Source organism: Triticum dicoccoides, chromosome 7B, assembly GCF_002162155.2.
Source record: "Triticum dicoccoides isolate Atlit2015 ecotype Zavitan chromosome 7B, WEW_v2.0, whole genome shotgun sequence".
NCBI classification, from domain to species: Eukaryota; Viridiplantae; Streptophyta; class Magnoliopsida; order Poales; family Poaceae; genus Triticum; species Triticum dicoccoides.
This window is the reverse complement of record NC_041393.1, coordinates 53874705-53895320: the sequence shown is the minus strand read 5'-3', so window position 1 is coordinate 53895320 and position 20616 is coordinate 53874705. Positions and strand designations below refer to the sequence as shown.

The window sequence follows — 20616 nt, the reverse complement described above, 5'->3', positions numbered from 1 at the left end:
GCAACTTCGCCCAATTAAACCCATTAACAGTCGCTACAAGGGCGAACCCTCTCGCTAGCCACGTCAAAAATTTACTGTCGCAGGGATTGAGGTTGTGCCGCTCGTTTACCGCAGATAACACCTCCCCAGGTTATCTTCGCCATGAAGGCAGCACGTGACCTCCCTCTCTCTCGTTTCCTCTCCCGCATATCCCTCCGCCTCCGCCGCCACGAGCGTCTCCACACCAACGTCGTCGTCTCGAGGGGGGAGTGGGTGGGAGGAGAAGACGGCGGCGGCGCACACGGGGAAAAGAGGCAAGAGCGCCGGCCTTGGTCCACGCAACGACGGCCGTGGACTGCGCCTCCACCAGCGTATGCGCGACGGTGCGCGCTCTCTCCTAGGTCGCCCATCCATTCTTTCTGTGCTTCCTTTTCATCTCTCACACGCAGGCCCCTCTCTCGTTTGTCTTCACATTCCCTGTTAGGGTTGCTGCCGCCGCTGCTGCCGCTATCGCTCCTCCGGCGCTGGCCATGCTCCCTCGTAGCAAGGTGCGGCGCCGCTTCTCCACACGGCCGTGTCGGCAAGGCGGCGGCAAGACCGAGAAGGTGGGCGGCGCTGCGAGCTCTCGTCCCGTGGAAGCCACAGGAGGACGAGGTCGATGCGGTCGTTGGCGCGTCCTCCGCTGCGGGAGGCCATGAGCGAGATGAAGGAGGCATCGTCAGCTGCGTGCCCGACCTCGCCACGGACGCCAGCGAGGCCAACTTCCTCTTCACCTCTGACCGGCAGGTCCATCTCTCTCTCTCTCTTTGAAAGTGGAACAACAAATCCTTCTGGTGATTTGGTTTGGTGTTTAAGAGGAGGCAGATCTAGATTTACATTTGTTTTCTCCTAGTGTTCCAGGCGTATAACCATATATTGTTGTGAATTTTAGGTTGCTGCCATGGAACCATGCTGACCTGAGCTATGTGCCACCATGGTATCCTGCTCTTTTGTTTGTTTGTTCCAATTGGTATCGATTCGAGTGTGTGATGGAATGGAGATGAAAGATCGTGACGACACTGCCGGTGCACCGCGTCCACAGGTCAGTGGTGCCGCCTCTGGTTTCTTCCCCATCAATCCCAGACATCGCTTGTACGCTTGCATAAGTAGTTTGCCGCTCTCGATTCTCACTCTAACTCTCTTGTCATCCGTTTCTCTTTTTTCCTATGAGGTGAGGAGATTAGGCACAGGCTTGTTGTTGCTTGGCTGTACGAAATTGGAACCAATGATGAAAAGAGAAGCATGTTTTCTGTCGGATATTCAAAATGGATCCCAGCAGCATATGGTCCTTCATGTAAAAGATAATTTTGTGAATGCCAAGAAGTAAAAAAATATTTGTATGTTTGTGTCCTTTGGGACCCGTACAGACAAATGGGAAGCTGCACCCATTACCACATAAATGTAAATTTTACATGCCAATCGATTTGGGAATCAGTTGTCCCAATAAGATGTGCTTCTACTCATGTAGTTTACACTGAATAAGAAGCTTCAGGTAACATTGCTATCTACAGTATGTGCAACTTGGCTTCAGGTGTATTTCATTTTGAGATTTCCACTATAAAGATTGCATGCCATAAACATACATGATTCCCTGCCCTAATGTTTGAAAATTCTCCGGTTTGGATCAACTAATTGATGGGAATTACAATTCTTGACACATCTAGAAATAGAGGAGGCAATAATAATTCTTCAGTGTTGTTGCCCCACAGTCACTCGTTTGACACTTTAGGCCTTGTACAATGGGAGGTGCTTAAAGAGATGCTTAGAAAAATAAACCGGGTTTTTCTGAAGCACCGGTGCCTATTTCTACAGGAGAGACGCTTAGTTAAGCGTCTATCCTGTACAAATAAGCATCGGTGCTTAAAAAAACCTGGTTTTTTCTCTAAGCACCTCCCCTAAGCACCTCCCATTGTATAAGACCTTATTGGATAACAAATACCATGTTCTCTCTCAGAGCCGCGTTTGCCCACTTAATTTTTAGGACTGTTAGTACTTCATTTGTGATAGGCATATACATTCTGGGACTAAATGGGCACTTTGTGAACAGTTCATTGGTTTGTGAATTTGTGATAGGCATATAAATTCAGTGTAGAGAATCAGCCAAATGAATTCAGTGTGCAAAATCTGTTAACATGATGATATTTTTTTGAAATGACAACTGAATTTCTCAGCACTGCTGTGGTAGTAGAAACTGCGTATAAAGATGATTTCTGAAGTGCTGTCATTTATACGCGTATAAACCATATATAAAGACGATTTCTCAGCACAGCCGCATCGAAAGTTGGCCAGCAATGTTGATTTCTGAAGTCAATCAACTCCATTCTCCTTATGTCTCCACCTAACAAGGCAAGGAAGGAAGAAAGAAAGATGACTCCAATTTTGTTTCATGGGGAGAATTGACTTAAGATCAGGATAATTTTCTCTTGTCAATTTCTCTTATTTTTCATTCCCTTGTCAATATATCTGTAGTGGTTAATACTGTCAAATGGCCCTCACTATACCTGAAGTTTGAGCTATGGTACTAGATAAGTAGATTATTCTTGTTGTTTTTTGCATGAAAAATTAGCACTTGAGATTCACATTTACGCTGTTTCTGGAATTAGGGGGGACCGAGGAAGTCCTTGCATTGAATAAGAAATATTGTCTTACACATACACCTGCCATAAATACACAGGACTCCCTGACATTATGTTTGCAAATTCTTTAGTTTGCACTAACCGATTGAAAGTACAGATAGTTTCCATGCATCTATGGTACATTGTCGTTCCAAAACATAAAAGCTTACTGTCCATACATAAATTACAGAGTACATAATGCTTGTTGATAGAGTATGTTATGGGTCTAATGGGCCCATTAGTCTTAGGGTTAATTAGAGATAAGGGTCGTTTGCTTAGGGGTCAAGTAAGCCTTGCTTGGGAGTCAAGTAAACTTCTCTACATAAAGAGAGGAGATGTATCAATCTAATCAAGCAAAAATTAAGAAGGAAATCCCTTCCGTCTTGCCCGGCCGTGGGCAGAAAGGCCCCCGGCCGACCCTCTCGCGCCCTCCTTCTAGCGACATCATAACAATTTGGTATCAGTTAGCTTCGGTTCGATCATGTCTTCACCGCCGCCAAGCCCGTCTCTTCCGCTGCCGGTCACCTTGTCGCCTCTGGCGACCACCACGCCCGTCGCCCCGCTCCTGCCCGCACCGGGGTCCTCCGTCGCGCCCGCCCCTGTCGTCCTCACATGGGAGGAGGTGTCCGGGGTGCTGCGGGACCTAACCCAGACGGTCCAGGAGATCCACCTGTTCTTGGTCGGGTCCTACGGGCCGCACCCGGCTGCGTTGCCCATCCCCGCCCCTGGGCCGCCGTGGCTGCTATGGCAGCCGCCGCACTAGGCGGCCTTCACCGCGCTCGCCGGGCCGCTGCAGCTGCCATCCGTCGCCACATCCGCCCAGCCCTGGCTGCAGTGGCAGCCGCCGCTCCTGGCGGCCTCCGCCGCGCCTGGCGCTCCGCCGCAGCAGCCACCGCCGGTCAGCTACGCCGCCCAATATGGGATGCCCTATGACGGGAGTGCGACGACCTCATTCCCATCAGCGCCGCCGCCATCCCAGGGCGTCCACATCCAGCAGATCAAGTCCCCGCCGTTGCCGTCATCGCTTCCATCTTGGATTGCTACCCGCCACGTATCGGCGACGGTGAGGCTGCAGGCTGCTGCGCGCGGCCTCCTAGCGTGTCGGCGTGTGCGGGAGATGCGTGGTCTGCAGCTGCCGCTCCTCCAAGTTGCCCTTCGCTGCGCAAAGGACCTCGATCTCATCCGCTGGGTCGGGGATCTTGGGCATGCGGTTTCCTCCACGGGCGGCGGGCATGTTGCTTTCCCCGCGAGCAGCGACCTCAAAGTCTGCGACATCGGCGGTTGGGGGGGCGCACCCCTCCTCGTCATTCTCAATCGCAAGCCCTCCACTCTTCCCTGTGCGGTGCAGACCAACAGCCGTCCGGCGGGGAGAAGGCAGGGTGTCACTGACAGGAGCGCACCGCGTAGCACCACTGCTTTCCGCCGCCGTCCGCCGCGAGGGCGCTTCTGCTGGTCGCTCTTGCGACCACTTCCAGGTGGCCATACACATGCACTCCTTCAGTCCAGGTGGTGTCCATGGGATCCAGGTGGTTGTACACGTGCACGTTCGACGTGCGGATGGTGTCCATTTTTTGTTAAAGGGTCCAAAATAAAGCGTCTCAGTCCATTTTAGGTTGAGAATAATAAAACAGCCGAGATGTAAAAGGCTTGTTTTTAGGTGTTAGGTTTATGTTGCGTCGAGTCATGGTTATAAGTTGGTTAGGCTGCAGCTCGAGGACAAGCTGCATGTCCAGGTGGGGTGTAGTGTTAGAGTATGTTATGGGCCTAATGGGCCCATTAGTCTTAGGGTTAATTAGAGATAAGGGTCGCTTGCTTAGGGGTCAAGTAAGCCTTGCTTGGGAGTCAAGTAAACCTCTCTACATAAAGAGAGGAGATGTATCTATCTAATCAAGCAAAAATTAAGAAGAAAATCCCTTCCGTCTTGCCCGGCCGTGGGCAGAAAGGCCCCCGGCCGGCCCTCTCGCGCCCTCCTTCTAGCAACACCATAACACTTGTCTTTTCCTAATAATAGATAGACGAAGAAACATAAGACAATGTTGAACTTGAATTCATGTTGCAGCATCAAAGTAGTCGCTGGCTCCATTGCCATGGCTTCTCTGGATTCATGCATCCAAAAGCTCCAACCAACAGGATGAAGGCCCCCCCTTCCACCTGACCGTGCACTGGCAGGTTTAACATATACAGATTTTCCATTTCCTTGCATAATTTAGCTGCAAACTTTATTAATCAGATTAGGCATGCTATTAAATGAAACATTAATTAAAGCAATCGCCAATACATAGTCTCAGTTGACACATTATAATAGAATGTATGAGTTACCTTTCTTTCTGATTTATGTAACTAATATGTAGTAGACAAGGGAATTGAGCAGACGCAAACTTATTGGCACTATCATGGCTGGGTCTTTCCGCTTGACCTCCTCATCTTTTAGACTCCTAGATGAGGTTTGTTGTGGCAGTCTACACAAGCAGGCCAGATGCGGCTGTGCCCCTCTTTACATCTGGCGTCATCAGGGCCGGTTCAACGGGCCTAAGCTCCTGGTGAACACCATCTCCATCTGATTTCATCTTCCATGCCTGCACAAGTTTTAACATTTTTTCAGTTTACCTCATATAAAATTATGTGATTATTATGTTAATTCGTTTCCTTTTGAAGCCGGAAGTGGTGAATCAAACAAGGAGGAAGGGTGGCACTATGTATTGTTCGACTCCTACCGTTTATTAACTTTGAAACCCAGGAAAGGATTGTCCCCCAATCAAATCTGGCGTTTGTGCTTGCTGCTTAACAACGAACTGAAGAACATTGTTCAACTGTTACGGGATCGATCAATGTTATTAATTTGTTTTCTTCTGCCTATAACCTCTCTAGCTAGCAAGCTAGCCATTTACATGCTTTTGCCATGGAATGCTTCTGATTTTCTTTTATTCAACAAGCATATCTAGAAAGGGAATCATTTAATACCCATTGAACTTACCGACTAATAGTTAAGTGATTGATTTCTCAATGATTCAAGCACCACCTCCTCTCACAAACCTTCACGCCGGTCACTGGAATAATTAATATCCATCGCCCCCTTTTTCAGGGCGATCAGAAGGGCAGGATCGACATTGTCATGGATTTTGTGCGATACAAGCGGCTGACCTACACCATGAGGACGAGGACAATTTGGGCGGTGGACGTTTAGAGTAGATGGCATCTAAGTAGTATTCCCGGTTTATTTCAGGGGGGATAAACTACTGTGAGGAGATCAAGAAGCTGAGAGTTAAGCTGAACTGTTTGTGGAAGAGGGTTCAGGAGCTCAAAGCCAGCAACAACCAGGGCTTCGAAAAAGATGTAAGCTCTCCTGTTATATGATTTGCTACCTGTTCTTTCATCAGCAATTGTATGAATGAGGTATCTGCCTTGCAAATCTATTTTGCATATATTCTATACAAGGTCGTCTAATAATGTGTAAAATTCAGAGTCATTGAACATGACCACAACTGAAAATTAAAAATGCATTTGACAAATAGCATCAAATAATTTGAAACATTGTATTTCCGATTCACATGTTGGTGTATTTATGCTGTGGTAACTTGGGATTATTCATCTAAGATTCTCATTCTTAGAATCTGTATATTGGTCACTCTCCTAGCGATTCTTTTCTACGTACTCCTTTTTTGCATCTTGATCTGTTTGTTCTTGGTACAACTTAAGACCATCCTGTCGTATTGTCTTGTATAGTTATATTGTCAATTTTTCTGAAAAACACCCCCATCAGGTCATAGGGTATAGCTTTTTCATAATTTCAGATTAGCTACCTCAGTCTTGAAGTTTATTACTGGGTGGTCCCGTTCAGGTAGGTCAACAACAATTTAAGCATAGGTACAAGGCAACGATCAGAGGTGCAAATCGACGACCGGCTTTTCATGTTACAGATTCTTCATTTCTTTTTCCTAGCTCAGTTTGTTGGTGCATTCGGATTTTGTTTCAGGGACAACGAATAATCCAATTTTGATTGGGGAACCTGTTGTGGGAGAAATGACTATAGCTAAAGGGTTTGGCAACCATGGAATGCTACTAATGAAGATTCAGTTTAAATTTTACACGCATACACATGTGTTTGAATGTTTTAGTTCATCTATGCTTTTTATTATATATTTTTTTACAGAATAGTGGGGTTATAGTTATTCTGAGAGCCTTGTTGAGAGTATTCTTAATTGTATTCATTGCTTCAGGTCCTGCTTTAATGCCTTATAAGTATTCTCCTACAATTTGACATGCTACAAGAGGAGAAGATTTATATATGTTTCTCAAGCATTTTTACTAAACTATGTGTGATGTCATACAGAGAAGCTAAAAAGTACGGCAACATGATTAGTGCGCACAGTTCCGCCTCAAGAGACGCGCCCAGCTACCAGTCATCTCACCAGTCATCTCTATAGGTATAAGTCTTTGTTGGATGTAAGACCGCTACTCTGCGTTCATATAAGTCTACCTATTAATAATATCTCTGATTTACTTTATGAATATACATTGCAAGTAATGCATTTTTGTTGGTCCTGTAACTACTACCTACATTGCTCAGCTTGAACTGTAATCAAAGTCCACATGAGTTGATCGGCAGTTTCATGTATATGTTCTACCCATAGCACCAAAAGGAGAATGAAAAGTGCGGCCACCTACCTGGCACCGGACATGCACGCCTCAAGCGGCGCCCCAACCACTAGTTGATGTTGAAGCGCAGTTGTAGCGAGCGCTCTCTGCGTAAGTCAGGTCGCGGGTTCGAATCCAGGCCGCGTCCGTGCGTGAGTAATTTTTTGGCAGGACCCATTTCTGGCCAACAAAGGATATATACATGATTAAATAAAAACTAAGGGTCTTTTTTGCAAAACGACATGCCACATCAGCACCTGACAGGGGGCCGTCGGTCAAGGTCTTTTTCGCAAAACGACATGCCGCATCAGCACCTGACAGTGGGGCCCGTCAATCAGATACAACGTCAATACACTATTATACGCGACTTAGACCGTTTTGCAACAATTAGGCGTAGAGATGGTACTGACATGTAAAAAATATGACTAGTGGTACCAATCCGTCACGACGTGCTCAAGTGAAGTACTTCTATGCAATTAACTCATCCCTCACATGCAGCGGCTGGCCCTTAATTAACGGAACCACAATTGATAAGAGAGGCTAGTAAAGGAGGACACGGCTGTGTTTCTTAAGGGCCCTGTAAACCCATACGGAGGTAGTATGTACTAACAAACAATCGCCACGCGGCAGGGTAATAGTAGGTGTAGCACAACACTCAACAGTACACGGAGTGACCGGGTCAGAGACCTTCACCACTCACTATCTATCTTGATTGGAGTGATTTTTAAATAAACAGAAAAAAGAGTAGAATAGTAACATATGCATACATGTTACTACTAGGTTAAATGACTTTCCCATCATGAGCAGGCTAAATAGGAGCGACGTGATTGTTCACCAAGACAAAAAAAAAGCTAATCAATGTTACTTTAAAAATCAAGCTAATACAAATTTCATAAAATGTAGATGTTCACGGACTTAGCAGACACGTTCACTTACATCCCTAAATGCGTCGGAGAAGTTTCATATGTTACCTCAATTTCTGAGCTATTGTGAAATGAAACGTTCACTCAGCATGATTAAGATGGTCCAACCACAACCAAACGAAAATTGTAAGCCGGTAACTGGGAAATGCATTGGAGCTCCCAGATGCCATACACCCTTATATAAATATATCATTAAAAATTCGAGAAAGTATCAAAAAATTCTGAAATTTTGGGATATCAAACCCGTGTGCTTATTCTACACTCGTGTTCAGTTTCATAAGGAATGAGTGTACATGGTATCCGTGGCGAGAGAAATATGGCCCTAAATACGAGCCACATCCAATTAGTTTTTTTATACATAGAATTTTTTGACTTTTTTAGCAGGATTATCACGGGCACCCATTTCCCACAAAACTGAGCACGGGTGTTGGGCACCCAGGTTTGATACCCGAAAATTCTAGATTTTTTCAAAATTTTCAGATATCTTTTAGTTCTATATTTATATAGGGGTGTGTTGCATCCTAGAGCCACAAATCCTCACCTCTAACTTGTGTTATAAAAAGACCATTATGGGAGAGAAAAAATTCACAAAAACCGAGTGTGAGACAATCGTTTGAACAGCAATTTCGGTGCCATAAAGACCAACATGGCTTGATGGCGTTCACCGTGCCTACAGTGATCACCATACACATTAGCTTTCATAGCAATTGGTAGTATACCAAACAATCGCCACAAGGTGGGGTAGCAATAGGTGTAGCACAGCACTCATCAGTACACGGAGTGATCGAGTCAGAGACCTTCACCACTCACTATTTGTCTTGATTGGAGTGATTTTTAAATAAACAGAAAAAAAGAGTAGAATAGTAATATATGCATGCATGTTACTACTAGGTTAAATGACTTCCTGGTTCCCACCATGAGCAGGATAAATAGGAGCGACGTGATTGTTCACCAAGACAAAAAAAAAGCTAATCAATGTTACTTTAAAAATCAAGCTAATACAAATTTCATAAAATGTAGATGTTCACGGACTTAGCAGACACGTCCACTTACATCCCTAAATGCGCCAGAGAAGTTTCATATGTTACCTCAATTTCTGAGATATTGTGAAATAAAACGTTCACTCAGCATGATTAGGATGGTCCAACCACAACCAAAAGAAAATAGTAAGCCGGTAACTGAGAAATGCATTGAAGCTCCCAGATGTACACACTTATATAAATATATCATAAAAAAATACGAGAAAGTATCAAAAAATTCTGAATTTTTGGGATATCAAACCCGTGTACTCATTCTACACTCGTGTTCAGTTTCATAGGGAAGGAGTGCACATGGTATCCGTGCCGAGAGAAATATGGCCCTAAATACGAGCCACATCCAATTAATTTTTTTATACATAGAATTTTTTGACTTTTTTAGCGGGATTATCACGGGCACCCGTTTCCCACAAAACTGAACACGGGTGTTGGGCACCCAGGTTTGATACCCGAAAATTCTAGATTTTTTTGAAATTTCCAGATATCTTTCAGTTCTATATTTGTAGGAAAAAGTCCAAAATAAATCTTGAATTTATAGGCGAAATGCTAAAGCAAACCCCAAACTCTCAATCCCTGAAATCAGCATACTAAACTCTGTAATCCCGGTCTATTTTAAACCTTGAGAGGACTTCGCCGGTATTTGCTGAATTGGGCCGGCCCACTAGTGCAGTCGCCCATGCACGCGCACTAATTTGTTTTCTTAGTTTTTTTCTTTTACGTTTTCTTTTCTTTTTTCATTTTCACACATGTCTAATTTTTCTCAGTACCAAATATATATTTTTAATGCACACATTAAATATTTGATAAACTTTTGATATTTTCAAATACATTATGGAAAATTTTAAATTAAATGTTTTCAAAACTTTTTTGAATACATGGTAATATTTTTTCCAAATCCATATTTTACATTTTCTTAATGACACTAAACATTTTATAAAACTGCACGGACACTCTTTTACATGGTTCAACATTTTTAAATTTGCATAGACATTTTCAAAAACATGTCACGTATATTCTGTTAAGGTTATGACACATTTTTTTTACAACATGCAAACATTTTTTTTACATTGTACAAAAAGTATTCGCACTTTAAAATTTTGTTCAGGCTAGCGAAATCAGGTCAACCATACCAGGTCCAAATTTCAATCCACGAAATGTTTTTTCTCTTGGATGTATTACCTCGCGCGTTAAGAAAAAGAAAGAAAGAATTTTTATAGCACGTGATAAGAAATTAAAACTCGCTTTATGTCAGATGGGCCGGCCCAGTCGAGTCCGCAGCCAAGAATCCGAAACATTTAAAAAAAACATTATTTACGAAATAATTTATGAAAATTCCAAAAATATTATTAAAAAGTGCGACACAATTCTGAAGATCCGAAAAACTAATAGCATGTAACTGTTGTAATTCTGAACATTTTTTGACAAATGTGATTTTTTTAAAATCACAAACAGTTTTTTAAAATGCGAACAGAATTTCAGAATTCCAAATAATTTTTATATAATACAAAATGGATTGAAATCGTGCTAAAAATATAAAAAATGAACGTTTTTTAACTTCTGAACAATTTTAGAAACGTGCAAACAGTTTTTTAACCTTCATGAATTCTTCTTGTGTTATAGTGGGCTGGCCCAAATTCTTGTTTCTGAGAGTAGCTGGTTATCCCGGCCGGGATTGTAGTATTCCCGGTGTGCCAAACAGGTCAAGGGTCTAAAATAGACCAGGATTACAAGTTCAGAGTGCCAATTTTCAGGATTCAAAGTTTAGGGTTTGATTTAGCTTTTGGCTACGACTTCAAGGTTTATTTTGGACTTTTTCATATTTATATAGGCGTGTGTTGCGTCCTAGAGCCACAAATCCTCGCCTCTAACTTGTGTTATAAAAAGACCATTATGGGAGAGAAAAATGCACAAAAACCGGGTGTGAGACAATCGTATGGACAGCAATTTCGGTGCCATAAAGACCAACATGGCTTGATGGCGTCCACCTGCCTACGGTGATCATAGTACACATTAGCTTTTATAGCAATTAGTGGACCTTCGTCTCGGTGAATAAGTCATTCGCGTAGTTCTAGGTTGACGATTTAACTATCTAAATATATATTATATGTGATAAAAAAAATATTTAGGAACTATATCGTTGTAGAAATCTAGTGATATACTTTTCATGACATATAGCACATATTTAATTCCTCAAATCGATGACCTAGAACTACGCGAATGACTTATTCACCTAAACGGAGGTAGTATACCAAACAATCGCCACAAGATGGAGTAGCAATAGGTGTAGCACAGCACTCGGAGTGACAGACGCATCGAATCCTAAGCCAAGTTCCCGCTATAAATGGATCCGATGATTGATTTGCCCAACACCAGACGAGACACCAAACACTCGCCAGTCGCCATTGCCCAAGCCCGACTAGTCGCAAAATGCCTGTCGCCGCGGTGCCGAGCTCGGGTGAGCAGGTCAGAGGTGCACCGGCACCGCATTTGGTCTTCGTCCCGAGCGCCGGCATGGGCCACATCCAGCCTTTCTGCCGCTTCATTACCGCCCTCGCCAACATGGGCGTGGAAATCTCAGTCGTGACCGCTCTCCCGACCGTCACGGAGGCGGAGGCCGACCACTTCGCCGGCCTCTTCGCTGCCTTCCCCGCCATCCGACGCATTGACTTCAACCTCCTGCCGTTGGACGACGCCACCGTCGCCGAGACTGACCCCTTCTTCCTACGGTGGGAGGCCCTGCGCCGCTCAGCCCATCTCCTCGGCCCACTCATCGCCGGCGCCGCGCCGCGCGCGTCAGCCATCGTCACGGATGTCACCCTGGCTTCCCACGTCATCCCCGTGGCCAAGAACGAGCTGCAGATTCCATGCCACATACTCTTCATCTCCTGCACAACCATGCTGTCCTTCCTCGCCTACTTCCCCGCCTACCTCGACAGCGCCAACGCGGACCACCTCGTCGGCGACGTCGACGTGCCCGGCATTGGACGCGTCCCGGTGGATTACCCCCCGCAGTTGTTGCGCGACCCCGACAGCCTCTTCACCAAGCAGTTCATTGACAACGGCCGCGAGATCGCCAGAGCAGACGGCCTTCTCGTCAACACGTTCGACGCTTTGGAGCCGGAGGTGCTGGCTGCCCTGCGAGGCGGCAAGGTTGTTCCCGGGTTCCCTCCGGTATACGCAGTCGGCCTCCTCAATCTCATGTCCACGACCACGGCGGCGAGAGGCGATAAGGTGGTAGAGCCGGTACATGGCGCCTCGCCTATTATTGGATGGCTCGGGGAGCAGCCAGCGCGGTCGGTGGTCTACGTCGCCTTCGGCAGCCGTATAGCGGCAGCGCTGGAACAGATCCGTGAGATCGGCGCCGGGCTGGAGGCCAGCGGCTGCCGGTTCCTGTGGGTGGTGAAGACCACGGTGGTGGATCGGCAGGACACGGCAGAGCTGGGCGACGTGGTGGGCAATGGGTTCTTGGGGCGCGTGCAGGGGCGCGGCCTCGTGACCAAGGAGTGGGTGGACCAGGAGGCGGTCCTGAGGCACCCGGCGGTGGGGCTGTTCATAAGCCACTCCGGGTGGAACTCGGTGACAGAGTCGGCCACGCACGGCGTGCCGATCCTGGCATGGCCGATGCTGGGTGACCAGCGCCTGATCGCGACGGTGGTAAGGAGCGGCGGCTTCGGGCTGTGGATGGAGCACTGGACCTGGGAGAAGGAGGAGTCGATCGTGACCGGGGCAGAGATTGCGGAGAAGGTGAAGGAGGTGATGGGCGACGAGGCGATTTCGGCAAGGGTGGCGGAGGTCCGCGAGGAGGCCATCAAGGCCGTCGCCCCAGGCGGCTCCACCCATCGCAGCATCCAGCAGTTTCTTTCCACGCTCAACTGACCTAGTTCGTTTGAGGGCTGCTTCATGCAGACTTCCTCCTACTCCTTGTGTCAATTATATTTTCGTACGTAAGCGTGAAGGTGACTCGCATGCTGAAGCTCACGGATTACTTCTGCCAGCCCACTTTATAATAAAGTACCATCACCTTGCTTTGCTTTGTTTGTAATAACAATAATAACAATTCTCTCGTTCAGAGGGTTTGAAATGACCGCTCTCGGTCTCGCTCTCGCGCACGCAACCTGCCTCGCCCCATCCACCTACCACCGTAGCCACCAGATCCGGTAGATCCCGCCGACGAATCCCGCACGCCGGCGCACCGCGGCTTTCTCGTCGGTCGCGCGGACTTCTCCCCCTCGCCCGTTGGTCGCGTTGACTTCTTCCCCTCGCCCGTTGGCTCGCCATGGAGAGGAGGGAGAGAGGGGCGCGGTACGACGGGGAAGAAATGGCGGAGGAGATGCATCGCGCGCGTATGAGGAGGACGATGCGGCTTCCTTCCAGGGGGGACTCGAAGATCAAGCTAGTCACGCGGATCTGCGTGGAGGTGCCGGAGGAAGAGATGGAGCGGAAGATGGTGGGGAAGAGATTTCACCGGAGGAGGTGATTGTGTGGGCGCGCGCGGAGATGATCTCGCCGTCGCCGGCGAGCAGAGCCAAGTGGAGAGCGTTCTGGTCTCTCCAGCCCTCTCTCCCATGAGCTTAGTCAGGGAGATTTCGAATCCTCCACGCCTCCAGCTATCTGCCTGGGACCTTGGTACGCCGCTCAAGTGAGCGGCTGACCCTGGGTCTCGTGCGACGCCAGATGGGGTGGATCTCCGACAACACACAGTTGGGATGCGGCTGAGCAAGGCCTCGCCGGAGAAGATGCTGGTTGCCAAGGTCGAAGAGATACTCTGTTTTGCGGGAGGGACGCCGTGCAAGGCCCCACACGTCAGTGAGAGAGTATGGAGGAGGTGTGACCCGAGTCAAAAGGCGGGGGAGCGTGCTGATGTGGAGCAGCCACGTGAGGAAGAAGGAGATGCCATCAGGGCCTACTTTGGGCAGCTGTGGGGAGGGGACGCGTCCACAAACCCTAATCCCCCCTCAGTCCTAGTCTGGATTGAGAAGTCCCTCCTCCGCCGCCGCTCCTTCACCGTTGCAGACTGCCACCCTGCCTGCGATCAAGATCAACACCGCCTCTCAGTGCCCACTATTTCAATTTCTGCAAGTGAGTGGAGAGGGGAGCAGCCCAACTTCTTGGATCTGATTGAGATGGCTGATGCTCAGGGCCGTGGTCGTGGGCGAGGCAGACGCGACCTGAATAGGAATCAGAGGGGAGGCGATGGCCATCTTGACCAAGCTGATCATGGAGGGAGCGGGCAGAACTAGTGGGCGCAGCAGCAGTTTGGCCCCCCGCAGCAGCAATTCCCCTTCGGATTTGGCTTTCAAGGTGCCCCTCCCCCATGGTACCAGGGGCCGTTCTTGCAGCCGGCTCCGATGATGAACCAGTGGGGAGCGCCAGGCAGTTGGGGACCTAATCAGATGCAGAATCAACAGCTGCAACAGCAGGGGGAGGCACCGGTCTGCAATTCCAAGGGCAAGCACCGCCCCAGATGCAGATGCAAGGGAATCAGGGGCAAACTACCTTGATGCAGTCAGTAGTAGAGAACAACAGAGAAAACAACAATCAGACTCAGCAGCAAAAGAAGAAGCAACCACAGAACAAAAACAAGAATATCAACAAGGCCAAGGATTCTTCTGGAGGTGACTACAGTGATGTTACCTGCTACACATGTGGAGAGCCTGGGCATCATAAGGCCTAGTGCCCCAAACCCCCCTCATGTTTCATCTGCAAGATGGTGACACACAAAGTAGATGACTATCCAGTTAGAAAGAAGCCTAGGAATTGTGCTAAGTATGTGGGCAGTGCAGCTTCAGGTTTAGGTTTCTTCAAAATTGATGTCCCAGATGTCAATGAGCAACATGTAGGAAACAAGAAAAATGTGGGGATTGTTTACATAGAAGCTGGGCAGGTCACTAAGGAAGAACTAGCCCATAACTTCTCTGTCATATACAAAACCAATTGGCCATGGCACATCAGGATACTAGACAGCTGGACTTTTCTAGTCAAATTCCCCCCTCATACCCCTGTAGCAACAGTTGCTGGCTACCCCAACTTTGGACTGCCTGAGATTGATGGAGTTTCAGTCAATGTTGAGGTGTGGAAAGGAGAGATGGAATTTCATGCAGAACTCCAGTCTGTTTGGCTTCAGTTAAGAGGAGTGGCTCCAGCCTGGGCAGAATGGTCAGTTTTAGAGCAAATTGCCTCTGTTTTGGGCTCTTTGATTGATGTGGACTGGCAGGGAAACTTCAAATCTTTCTTTGAGGTGGTTAGAATCAAAATCATATGCAAAGACTATACCAAAATTCCTACTGAAAGAATCTTTGGAATAGGAGACAAGCTGTATAAGATCAAGATTGTTGTGGAACCACCAGTGGATGACCTCGATCAGGATGATCTTCTGGATGAAGACACTGAGAAGAGTAAAGAAAAAGAATCATTGAACAATGCCAACAGTGATGATGGGGCTGGAGGCTCTCATCACACTGCAAAAAATTCCTCATCTCAGTCTGGGGGAAATGGTTCTACCTCTGGAACTCCTCACCAAACTAAGCAAAATGTGCTAGCCTACTTACAGCAACTCCAGGACCCCATTTCCTTAGATGAAAGCTTCAAAATGCTGCAAGAGATTGAGATTGGAGATGATGATGAGGAGGATAACATCAACTTGCTAGAGGACCAGGCTGAGGTGGTAGTGGAGAATGAATCCCTGAAGGAAGTGGTTTTCAGTCCAGGTCTTACCACAAACACAACTCATGCCCCACCCATCCTTCAAAAATGGGGGCCAGTCCAGGCACAGAGAAAGAGCTCCAGAATTGACATTGGTGAGAGAACAATCATGGAGATTGCCATGGGGTCAAAGAAGGTCCAGAACCTAGAAGAGCCTAAAGGTAAACACAAAGGTACAATTAAGAAAAACTCCTTTGAGAATTTCCATGATCCTGCATTTATTTCTGTAGCTAGAATGGTAGGAGTAGAGATTGATGTACAGAAAGAAAGTTATGCTTTTGTAGTCTCTAAGAACAAAATCCCTAAAGGGCCTGCAGGGCCTATCCACATAGGAAGTGTTGCTCAAGCAGATAGCATAGCTAGAGATAATGTACATAACACTTTAGGAAAATATGGTGTAGAAAAAATAGGCTCCCTGGGTAAGCCTGTTGGGCTAGAAAATCAAAAGGCTGACTTAGATTCTCCTGTTACACCTGTGGGGTTATACAGGAGCTCTACTGCTACTGATGACCAGAGTATTATCTGGTCTAAAATCTCCAAACATAGGCGGGGCAAGCACCCCAAGAAAGCACTCTTTTAATATGAATTGTTTATTCTGGAATATCAGGGGTATCACCACCCCAGGAAAGAAACCATGTATTGTAGATACCTTGACTAAAACAAATGCTAGTATAGTTGCTTTCCAGGAAACTAAGAAAGAAGAGCTTACTACTGCCTTTCTTAAGTCCATTAGTGGGAATAAGAATTTTCTTTGGCATCATCTCCCTGCTGTAGGCACTGCTGGTGGTGTTTTGGTTGGTGTAGATGCAGATATTTTTGAGGTCCTGCAATGGAGCTCACTGAATTACTCTGTGTCCTGTAACCTGAAAGTTAAAGCTAATGGGACCTGTTTTAGAGTTATAGCTGTTTATGGATCTCCATATGATGAGGGCAAAGATGCTTTTATCTCTGAACTCCATAGCCTCTTTGTAGATGACCAAATGCCCACTCTCATAGGAGGGGATTTTAATCTAGTTAGATATCAGCAGGATAAGAGTAATGGTAATATTAACCATCTCTGGGCTGATAAATTTAATGCCTGGGTGGAAATATGGAGCCTTCTAGAAATTAGGATGTCAAGTAGGAAATTCAGTTGGGCTAATAACCAAGAGAATAACATCATGACTACCATAGATAGGATCTTCTGCACCACTGAGCTGGAAGCTATGTTCCCTCTATGCACCTCCCAAGCCCTCCCCAGAACCGGGAGTGACCATACTCCTCTTCTATGGGATTCAGGGTTGGGGAGCAGTCCTAGAGGCTAGTTTCAAATTTGAAAAATGGTGGTTGCTCCATAAGGATTTCAAAGATTTGGCCATCAAAAACTGGACAGCTCCAGTCAAGAAGGGCAAACCAATAGATGTCTGGCAAGAAAAAGTTAGAAGATTCAGAAAATTCTCCAAAGGGTGGAGTAAGAATGTAGAAGCAGAGATTAGGAAGTTGAAAACTGCTCTCACAGAAGAGTATGATGGGTTGGATATCAAATCAGAAACAACTTGTCTCTCTGATGTTGAGAATGCTAGGATGCAGAATATTCTAAAAGAGCTTAGATATATCTGGATTAAAGAGGAAACCAAGGCTAGACAAAGATCTAGGGATAGAGATATACTAGAAGGAGACAGGAATACCAAGTACTTCATTGATGTAGCCAACCAAAGGAGAAGGAAGACCCTTATTCATTCACTAGTTGGCCCTGATGGTCCTACCTCAGACACTAGAGATATGCTTAAAATAGCCTCTGACTTTTATAAAGATCTCTTTAAGAAAGAAGTTAGAGGAGGATTCAATTTAAGACAAGATTTTTTCTCTGATGAGGGGAAAATCTCTGAAGATAATAATGAAACCCTCCCAGCTCCATTTTCTGAAAAAGAACTGAAGGATGCAATCTTTGGTTCATACTCTGAAGGAGCGCCTGGACCAGATGGCCTATCCTTTCTTTTTCTTCAGGAATTCTGGGAAGTTATCAAGCAGGATGTTATGGCTCTGTTTGATGACTTCCATGCAGGAAAACTTGATATATATATATATAGATTGAATTTTGCTATGATAACTCCCATTCCTAAAGAGGAAGATGCTACTGATATGAAGAAATTTAGACCTATTAGTTTGCTGAATTGTATTTTTAAGGTTTTTACCAAGGTTTTTACTAATAGGCTTGCTACTCTCATGAATTTCCTAACTTCTAGCAACCAGTCAGCTTTCATAAAAGGGAGATTCATCCTTGAAAGTGTAGTGACAGCTCATGAAATTTTACATTCTACTTTCCACTCTGATAATTCAGGACTGGTGCTAAAATTAGATTATGAGAAAGCATTTGATAAAGTTAACCTAGAATTCTTGATGGAGATTCTCCAAAAAAGAAACTTTGGTCATGTTTGGACCAAATGGATTTATCAAATTACCCACATGAGCTCTGTGGGAGTCAAGGTCAATGGGGTTGATAGTGACTTCTTTGTAACCAACAAAGGACTAAGACAAGGAGACCCTATATCTCCTTTACTTTTTAACATTGTTGTAGATGTGCTAACTAGAATGCTCATTAAAGCAGCTTCTCATAACCTGATAAAAGGGCTTTGTTCTAATCTTATCCCTGGTGGAGTGATATGTCTGCAATATGCAGATGATACTATCCTCTTCATGGATAAAGATGAATCTAAAGCTGCTAACCTGAAAATGATTTTGACTTGCTTTGAGAGAGTATCAGGTATGAGAATCAACTATGCTAAAAGTGAACTCATTCCTTTAGGAGTTGAGGGGGAAGAACTAACCAACTTCATGAATACTTTTGGATGTACTGTTGGTACATTTCCAATAAAGTATCTAGGGATTCCTTTACACTATGACAAGCTGAGGAGGGAAGACATCCAACCTCTTATTGATAAGATCTTAAAGAGGATGGCTGGCTGGAGGGGGAAGCTACTGTCCTACTCTGCTAGGCTAACTCTCATTAAAGCTTGTTTAGCTAGTATCCCCATATACCTGCTGTCCTTCTTTAAGTTCCCTAAATGGGCCCTAAATTTGATTAACAGTCAACTAGCTCATTGCCTTTGGAGTGACTTTGAGGGGAACAGGAAACTTCACCTGGCCAACTGGCACCTAGTTTGTATGAAGAAAGAATATGGAGGGCTTGGGATCCCCAATATCAGAGATCTTAACTTGTGTCTACTGGGCAGTTGGGTCAAGAGATATGCCCAAGATGAGGGCAAAATCTAGAAAACCATTGTAGATAACAAATATATTAGGAATGCTCCTAATATATTTGCATGTAGGCCACAAGCCTCTTCAAATTTTTGGCAAGGGGTTATGTGGGCTGCCAAAGCTCTTAAGTTTGGCTACAGATGGGTAGTAGGAAATGGTAGGAAGATTAGATTTTGGGAGGATATCTGGTTTGGAACCTCCCCACTCTCTGTTTAGTTTTGGCCTTTGTACTCCATTTTTCACCAACAATGTGTGACAGTCTCTGAAGTTTGGGATGGGAGTAACATTAAACTTACTTTTAGGAGGATATTTACCCCTGCCATGCTGGAGGAGTGGTACTGCCTTGAACAAATCATAAAGGAGACTGTGCTCAAAACTGATGTTGATGCTATGGTCTGGCAGTATGAATCCAAGGGGGTCTACTCTTCTAGTTCACTTTATGCCATAATCAATTTTAGAGGGGTGAAGCCTGTCTATATCCCCTCTGTGTGGTCCATTGTTGTGCCTCCCAGAATCCAGGTTTTCCTCTGGCTCCTGGCGCATAATAAACTTATGACCAAGAACAATTTGCTTAAAAGGGGCATAGATAGGAACCCTGACTGTCTTTTTTGCTCCGAACAGGAAACTGTAAACCACTTGTTTTTTGACTGTATGGTTGCAAAAAACATCTGGGATGCAGTCTCCTCATTTCTTTCCATGGAAGTAGGATCTAGTTACTATTCCATAGCCAAATTTTGGCCTGCTAACAAGAAACATGAAGTACTTAATGCATTTTGTGCTTGTGTCTTGTGGAGCTAGTGGAAAACTAGAAATAAGCATGTTTTTGATAATGCAGTCTGGTCTGATGTTAAGCAGAACTGGTGGCTGATCTGGAGGACCCTCAAGAGGTGGATGATTCTGTACACCAAGGACTCCCTCGAGAAAATGCAGGAGATACTACATTGGATATCCTGCATACTCAAAAGCCCGCTCCAATTGACTTTGGGGTGAAAAGGAACTTGATGGGCGCTGGAGGTGCCACCCATGCCTCTTTCTACTCCAAGCTTGATTTTGGGGCTTGTAAAGATGGGTTCCAGAGTCCAGACTCTTCAAGGCCGAGTGATCCACCATCAAAAATGGCGGTTCAGGCGATTTCGAGCCCTGCATCACCTCTCGACTGGCCTGGCACACCAACTCAACCCCTCAAGAAGATGAAAGGGGGGCTCGTGGAGCATATCAAGGAGGTCCGCAAGATGCTCGTTGCAGAAGACATGAGGATTCTAGCTGATGCAGGAGGAATGCGGATCACTTTGCTGTAGTGTTCTCATCGGTTTTAGTTCAGAGTCAAGAACGTTGGATCCCTAATCCTGTATTAGCCTGCAGGCCTTTTTTACCCTGTACTGTTTTAGTTTTTGATCTTTCAGAACATGCGTTTGAGGCATGCTTGGGTGTTGGACTGATGTGGTTTCA

At 45.8% G+C, this 20616-nt stretch overlaps 1 protein-coding gene and 1 long non-coding RNA gene across 2 annotated transcripts; both read left to right on the top strand.

Annotated features, from left to right (window-relative positions):
* Positions 1-574: 574 nt before the first annotated feature.
* On the top strand, positions 575-1524 carry LOC119341426. The gene is made up of 2 exons (XR_005165096.1): positions 575-765; positions 911-1524. It is a non-coding gene; the product is annotated as an uncharacterized LOC119341426 (long non-coding RNA).
* Positions 1525-11540: 10016 nt separating this feature from the next.
* On the top strand, positions 11541-13257 carry LOC119340053 (UDP-glucose:2-hydroxyflavanone C-glucosyltransferase-like). The gene has a single exon (XM_037611964.1). It carries the CDS (start codon positions 11656-11658, stop codon positions 13102-13104), a length of 1449 nt encoding a protein of 482 aa, XP_037467861.1. The 5' UTR covers positions 11541-11655; the 3' UTR covers positions 13105-13257.
* Positions 13258-20616: the final 7359 nt, after the last annotated feature.